Consider the following 7,833-nt stretch of genomic DNA (forward strand, 5'->3'; position numbering starts at 1 on the left):
GAGTGACTTCTCGTGGCATTGCTCTGGAGAGTGTGCCACCAAGGGTCTGCACTAACCAGGGGTGTGCCCAGAGGCTTGCTGCAGGCTTGAAATTCCTGTGGAGTCTTGTGTTTTACCTGGAGCACATGTGCACAGTTTGCATTCTGCTCCATAGTATGCACATATTTGTATTTATTTCAATCTAAAAATGTTCGTTTCTCACAACTCTTTGCATATAATTGATACTCTGCGTATTTATAACCTCTTGTACTGTTTCTCCTCTCCTCAGGGAGTGGCTTGCTCATTTGGAAAAGGCCAGGATATATCATTGTAGAGTTTCTTTTCTTTTCCCCCACCCCCTATCTTTACCTTGTTCTGGGAGAAAGGAGAATTAGAGGTCTGAGTTACAGCTAGAGAAACTGGCAAATTAAAATCACATCAGGAAAGAGAGTTACTGTGTTTCACACCATGCCAGTAGAAATGACAGGCTGTTTTCTGCTGGTAGGGATTTGGCCTTTGGTATTGTCAGTCTTGAGAAGTATTAGATAATCTTTGCTGATACAGTCTGTTTTCTCCTTAGGTTCTAGGTCCCAATTCTACTGCAAATAGTATTATGGCATCTTATCAACAACACAAGACTTCGCTTCCTGTTCTTGGTTAGTATTTTTTCTCATTTAATATTACAATACTAAGCAGCAGGACTCTCTTTCTGTAAGTATTGAGAAGATCAGCAGTATAAGGAGAGATTGGATACAATTTTTCACTACAAAAAATTGACTACAATTCTTCCTCAATTCTAAGACCACACTTTTAGTATGATCAGTTTCATGCTTCTAGCGTTGGGGGACCTGGTGCGGGAAAATCCAACATGACCATTGTATGTGTAATTTTAAAAAATATTTTATGTGGCATACGCTTTTTCATAAAGGCACATCACAGTTCCAGTTTTAGTCTAAACTATCTACATTTACATATATATCAAAAGATTCTTCTGAAGTATCATTACTGGCTGTTGGCAGTTACGCTTTGCATCTTCGGGGCATTTTCATAAACTTGCTTGTGAGTGGGACCTTTTTATTATGTTTAGAATTAGCAATATAATTTGAAGGCAAATCCAAAGAATATTAGCATTTTATACATATTTCCTGTTTAGTTATGCATGAAGTGTTTTGTTTGTTGAGGGAGATGATTCTCAATTAGATTGCTTATATCCCTAAAAATTAAAAACCCTAAACGCTTTCTTTTGAAAGTTGGTTAGAAACATTTGATGGATCAACTTGGGACTTTGAGTATTTGCCCTTACTTATAGTTGGGTCAGTCAAGCATTTTAGCTTTGAAAAGTGAATATTAGTTTGTAAAATAATTAGCAGTTTTAACTGCTGTTACTTGCATTTCTAGCATGTGAGAGGCAATTTTCTGAAATTTTTTTTCACCGAAGTGCTACACTGTAATAGCATTTTGATGATATTTGAAGTAGCCTGTGGGGATTCAAATTAAGTTTGACTTTAATAGCTTATGTTGCTACCAGGAAAGAGCAGCTACCTTCCATCCCAGCTCAACTCATACATCCAGACAGTAACTACTGTATTCCTAGCTCCTCTTCTGTCTGGAGAATGGCAAGGTACTTTTGGTATCAATTTCAACACATCCACTTATTCCTTTTTTTTTCTTAAATTTTTTTATTAAAAAAAACAGATGGGGGTCTTAATATGTTGCCCAGGCTGGTCTCAGACTCCTGGTCTCAAGTGATCCTCCTGCCTCCGCCTCCCAAAGTGCTGGGATTACAGGCGTGTGCCCCTGTGCCCAGCCCACTTATTTCTCAGATGCTAGGAACTTATATTAGACCTGAGGCCATTTGGTCATTGTTTATTTTGTGCGGTAGTGCAATCCAGTTGTGATTTCTGCCTCCTGTGTTCCTCGTTGCTGGCCTGATGCTGACCTTCAGGTCAGGTCAGTCCCACCATCCCCCAGGGTATTCTAGATGGCTTTCCCACTTCAAAGAGCACTTTCTTGTTTTCCAGCTGAGCCTTAAAGACACTCTGTAATATTTGAGAGCCCCTCATTATCTGAGTGTTTATTATCATTACCCTTGTGGTTTCAAGGTTGTATAGGAAAAGGGAAGTTCCTATAATTCAAAAATTGCCACTGATGAACTAGTCACAAAATTAGTCCCCCTCAAATATTACTCAGCTCCCCTCCACAGCTAACAATAGTTGAGTATATTCGCACATCCCCACAAGTGGAATCAATGACTTGATGGATCATTTCTGATTGTTTCCTGCTTTGATGCAATACAGCACCATGCAGATCAATTGCAAGTCTTACAAAAATTTAGTATTACATAAAATAGATTAAAATGATACTGGAAAAGTACTTGAATCACTGCTGGGTTGGACTCGTTGCAATTGATGACAAAATAAGTGCTTCAAGTGGTTTTGACCATCAAAGGATTGAAAGAGCTCCTTAGAAAAATTGCAAAGCCCTCAAGGTATTTTTATAAAAATGACTTTTTTGTGTGCTGTGAAATTCAAATATGGAAATATGAAATATGTCATGTCCTGCTGTCATATAATTGGTCAGAATAATTACTTTCTTGCCCAAAAGTCTGTACTTTGCGTTTATTTCAAATTAAGTCTGGAATCAAATATAGTTGTAGTTATGCCTAATTTTAAAAAATGAGGGCCGGGCGTGGTGGCTCGTGCCTGTATCCCAGCACTTTGGGAGGCCGAGATGGGCGGATCACGAGGTCAGGAGATCGAGACCATCCTGGCTAACACGGTGAAACCCCGTCTCTACTAAAAAATACGAAAAATGAGCCGGGCGAGGTGGCGGGCGCCTGTAGTCGCAGCTACTCCGGAGGCTGAGGCAGGAGAATGGCGTAAACCCGGGGGCGGAGCTTGCAGTGAGCTGAGATCCGGCCACTGCACTCCAGCCTGGGCGACAGAGGGAGGCTCCGTCTCAAAAAAAAAAAAAAAAAAAAATGAGAGCACATTATTTTCGTAACTAGTTTTTTTTAATATAGTCTTATTCCAACTTTAATTGCAATTTATGAAAGTGTGGACGTTGTTGACAGTGAATTTATTTAACCTTTTTCCAGTATTGATATTCCTTTATCTTTATGGCACCATTTAGTGGAGAGAAATTAAACAAACATAAAGATGTAGTATTAAATCATAACTGCATAAAATTAACTGCAGTATATACTGCACTACTGTAATAATTTTGTGGCTACCTCCTGTTGCTATTGTGGTGGGTGAGCTCAAGTGTCACCAATATCTGCTTAAAATGCCGTGTGCCACTAATCATGTCCACATGAGCAGCACGTGACAGTCTCCATTAATTGCATATGGCAGCGAAAAGTGATCTCTTGTGTTCTTGTGTATTTTTTTATCATGTTTAATGTAATATCGTAAACCTTAAATAACACCATGAGACCTATAGGAAGTACCACAAGTGATGCTTCCAGGAAGCAGAGAAAAGTCATGACATTACAAGAAAAAGTTCACTTGCTCAATACGTACTATAGATTGAGGTCTGCAGCTGTGGTTGCCCACCATTTCAAGATAAATGAACCCAGTGCCAGGACGATTGTAAAAGAAAAGGAAATTCATGAAGCTGTCACTGCAGCTATGCCAGCAGGGGTGAAAACCTTGTACTTTTTGCAAAAGACCTTCTTATCTTGTATTGAAAATGCAGCTTTTATGTGAGTGCAGGATTGCTATGAGAAAGGCATTCCTATACAACTAATATGATTTGAGAAAAAGCACATTGTATGAGAACTTAAAGGAAAAAGATGAAGGATCTAAAGCTGAAGAATTTAATGCCAGCAAAGGATAGTTTGATAATTTTAGAAAGAGGTTTGGCTTTACAAATACCAAGATAACAGGAAAAGCAGCTCCTGCCGTCCAGGAGGTAGCAGCAAAGGCAGTCAGGTTTATGATCAGGACTGCTCTTATCTGTAAAGCTGCTAACCCCTGAGCCTGGAAGGGAAAAGATTAATACCAGCTGCCAGGCTTTTGGTTGTACCATACAACAAGAAGGCTTGGACAAGGAGAACACTGTTTCTGGATTGGTTCCTTTGTCGATTTGTCCCTGAAGTTAAGTAGTATCTTGCCAGTAAGGGGACTGCCTTTTAAAGTTCTTTTGATACTGGAGAATGCCCCAGGCCACCCCAAACCCCATGAGTTCAACACTGAAGATGTTGAAGTGATCTACTTGCCCCCAAACACACATCTCTAATTCAGCCTCTAGATCAAGGGGTCATAAGGACCTTTAAGGCTCATTACAAACAGTACTCTGTGGAAAGGATTGTCAAATGTACGGAAAAGAACCTTGCTAGAACATGAAAGTCTAGAAGAGTTACACCATCAATGATGCCATCATTGTTATAGGAAAAGCTGTGAAAACCATCAAGCCCAAGACAATAAGTTCCTGCTAGAGAAAACTGTGTCCAGATGTGCATGACTTCACAGGATTTATGACAGCCTATCAAGGAAATCATGAAAGAGACTGTGGATCTGGCAAAAAAAAAAAAAAAAAAAAAGTGATGCATGAAGGATGTCAAGATGGGTTTTGGAGAAATTCAAGAGGTGATAGACATCACACCAGAGGAATTAACAGAAGATGACTTGATGGAGACGAGTGCTTCCAAACCAGTGCCAGACAATGAGGAAGATGACATAGAAGAAGCAGTGCCAGAAAATAAATTGACATTTGTTCCAAAGATTCCAATTATTCAAGACTGCCTTTGGCTTCTTCTGCAACATAGATGATTCTATAATATGGGCACTGATACTAAAAGAAACTGTGGAAGGACTGGTACCTTAGAGACATGAAAAGCAAAAACATCAGAAATTATGGTGTATTTGTGTGAAGTTAGTAACTGAGTGTGCCCACCTCTGTTGTCTCCTCTTTAACCTCCCCTACCTGTTTCATCTCTACCGCCCCTGAGACAGCAAGACCAACCCCACTATTTCCTCCTCCACTTCAGCCTACTCAACGTGAAGATGACAAAGATGAAGACCTTTATGATGATCCACTTCCACTTAAAGAATAGTAAATATTGTTTTCTTAATATTTTCTCTAGCTTACTTTATTGTAGGAATATAGTATATAATACATGTAACATACAAAACATTTGTTAACTGACTTTTTATGTTGCCAATATGCTACCGGACAACAGTAAGCTATTAGTACTTGAGTTTTGGAGATTCAGAAGTTAAACATGGGGCCAGGTGTGGTGGCTCACACCTGTAATCCCAGCACTTTGGGAGGCTGAGGTAGATGGAATGAGACCAGGAGTTTTGAGAGTAGCCTGGGCCACATGGTGAAACCTCGTCTCTACAAAAATTAGCCAGGTATGGTGGTGCACACTTGTAGTCCCAGCTACTTGGGTGGCTGAGGTGAGTCACATGAACCTGGGGTGTCAAGGCTGCAGTGAGCCATGATCGTGCCACTGCACTCCAACCTGGGCAACAGAAGGAGACCCTGTCTCAAAAAAAGAAAAAAAAAATGGTATATGCAGATTTTTGACTGTGCAGCAGGGGTCCACACCCATAACCTACCTTCAAGGGTCAACTATGATTTGTCATGCCTGCATGGCTCATATGTACAGATTTGCTGCTGGAAGTTTATCATAAATAATGCTGAAAAAGAAAATCCTTATATATACATATTTTCTCATATCTCTGCTTCCAGTATATGATTCCTAGTTAGAAAAGAGACCTAACAAATCTAAGTGAAAGAGTGCCTGGGAGTTTTAGGTTACAATGACAGAATCTTTTCCTAACCCTCTCTCTCCATTTACTTTTTTTAAAGCAAGGGCATCTTTATTGATCGACATGTTTGTCGAAGTTTCATCATAGTTTCTGTCCATTAACTTCACTTACTGAATATGTGCTACCACATTTTGCTATTCCTTAAAAATTGAGATAGACTTTATATATAGTGAAATGCAGAGATTTCAGGTGTACAACTTGATAAGTTTTAATAAACATATACAGCCATGTAACTGCTGCCACCACCCCTCCCACCAGTTTGAAATACAGAACATTCTCCCACTTTGAATCACTGAGTGAGCATGCCTGAGGTTGAAATGCAGTCCCTCCTCTCAGGGCAGGACGTCCAGGCTGTGTTTGCTCTGACCTGGAGGTTGCAGGGGTAGCAGACACATTAACTCTGGCTCTGATGGTCTTATTGCTGTAAACCGCACCTGCCTAGTTTGTTTAGTTTGGAGTTACTGCCTCAGCGCCCTCCAACAAGACTATGTCTGTCACAATTTCCCTTCCTTTCTTACTTTTAGATGCTGAGCTTTTTATACCACCAAAGATCAACAAAAGAACCCAGTGGAAGCTAAGCCTGCTAGACTGAGTGACCACAGTTAGAAGGGATCCAACAGAGAAGACCATTGCCACTAATTCCTGTTGTCCTACCACCCCTTGCTCTTTGAGGCCTGTCTGTTGAGAACTGGAAAGAGTAAAATGATAACTTACCTTAGCCTTGCCAAGAACTTCAGCAGACAACAAGCAATTCTATTTTATTTTGTGTATACATCTTAATCATTAGCAAGACATTAAGCTTTAACCATTATGGCATCATTTTGTGAGAATGATTGTTCTTTCACTTGGGCTGTTTGAGAGCATAATTATGGTAATCATGAGATTAATGTTTCATGGTTTCTACCTCAAAAGTGTGAAGACAAGGCCGGGCGCGGTGGCTCAAGCCTGTAATCCCAGCACTTTGGGAGGCCGAGACGGGTGGATCACGAGGTCAGGAGATCGAGACCATCCTGGTCTACACGGTGAAACCCCGTCTCTACTAAAAAATACAAAAAACTAGCCGGGCGACGAGGCGGGCGCCTGTAGTCCCAGCTACTGGGGAGGCTGAGGCAGGAGAATGGCGTAAACCCGGGAGGCGGAGCTTGCAGTGAGCCAAGATCGCGCCACTGCACTCCAGCCTGGGTGACAGAGCTAGACTCCGTCTCAAAAAAAAAAAAAAAAAAAAAGTGTGAAGACAAGTAAAATAATGTTTCTAAATTGTCTTACTTTATTGGAGGAGAAGATTACAATGGCTGTTAGTGCTACATTTGGTCAAGTGTAATCACTTAAATGGCTTCTTGTCACCTTAAACTAAAGCAGAATAAAAAGTATCCTTTGAAATTATAAGCCCTCCTTTGCTGACAGCTGTTATTTTGTAACATGTTACCAGGTCATGTGCTTTCAGTTATAACTGGGCTGAGCCTCCTATAATTACAATGTCTATAGGGACTGTTTTACTGCCTGTGTATTTTCTGCTAGAGAGTTAGCAATGTTAGAGTTGGAACAGATTAGAATTTCTAAACAGTATCATGCACGTTTGGTATGAGTGATCAGTGTGCATTGTATGGCATGCATGGTTGTGAATTATTCTCTGTTCTCCAAATGCTGTTTCTTTAACTCAGATATTTTTGTTAGTGTCTAGGCCACTTCATTTATTTTTCTTTATGGTACTTTACTGACTTCTCTTTTACTCAATTCTCCACCCCGCCCCCCACCAAAAAAAACTGTCTCAAAATGAGAATATTTTATTTTTATGGTGAGTCTAGAAAACGCCCACTTCATTCTAATTAAAAATTCTTCCATGTTTTAAATATCAGAACCAGACCTTCCTTACTGTATATCTTAGTCCGTTTGTGTCTCTAAACAACCAGCTTTCAAAGGAACTAATAGAGTGAAAACTCACTCATTACCATGAGGATGGAACCAAACCATTCACGTAGAATCTGCCCCCGTGACCAAAACACCTCCCACTTCCAACATTGGTGATCACATTTCAACATGAGGTTTAGGGAAACAAATGCCCAAGCTACAGCACTGT

General features: G+C 40.3%; 1 protein-coding gene across 7 annotated transcripts in view; it reads left to right on the plus strand.

Moving 5' to 3' along the window:
- The window catches only part of ELP1 (elongator complex protein 1), a 68,604-nt gene extending 60,993 nt beyond the window's left edge, over positions 1-7,611 (plus strand). For 3 of the 7 annotated variants that reach the window (XM_033237871.1, XM_033237872.1, XM_033237873.1), the window contains 2 exons: positions 560-635; positions 4,935-5,298. In XM_033237871.1, the coding sequence (XP_033093762.1) occupies positions 560-635; positions 4,935-5,035 (177 nt within the window). In that variant the 3' untranslated portion in view covers positions 5,036-5,298. Of the gene's footprint in view, positions 1-559; positions 636-4,934; positions 5,299-6,280; positions 6,682-6,983 lie in introns of those variants that run through there. The other 4 variants (XR_004443621.1, XR_004443619.1, XM_033237874.1 and 1 more) reach the window with 4 other exon arrangements.
- The last annotated feature ends 222 nt before the right edge of the window (positions 7,612-7,833 follow it).

This window comes from Trachypithecus francoisi, unplaced genomic scaffold (assembly GCF_009764315.1).
Source record: "Trachypithecus francoisi isolate TF-2019V2 unplaced genomic scaffold, Tfra_2.0 Lachesis_group16, whole genome shotgun sequence".
Taxonomy (NCBI): domain Eukaryota; kingdom Metazoa; phylum Chordata; class Mammalia; order Primates; family Cercopithecidae; genus Trachypithecus; species Trachypithecus francoisi.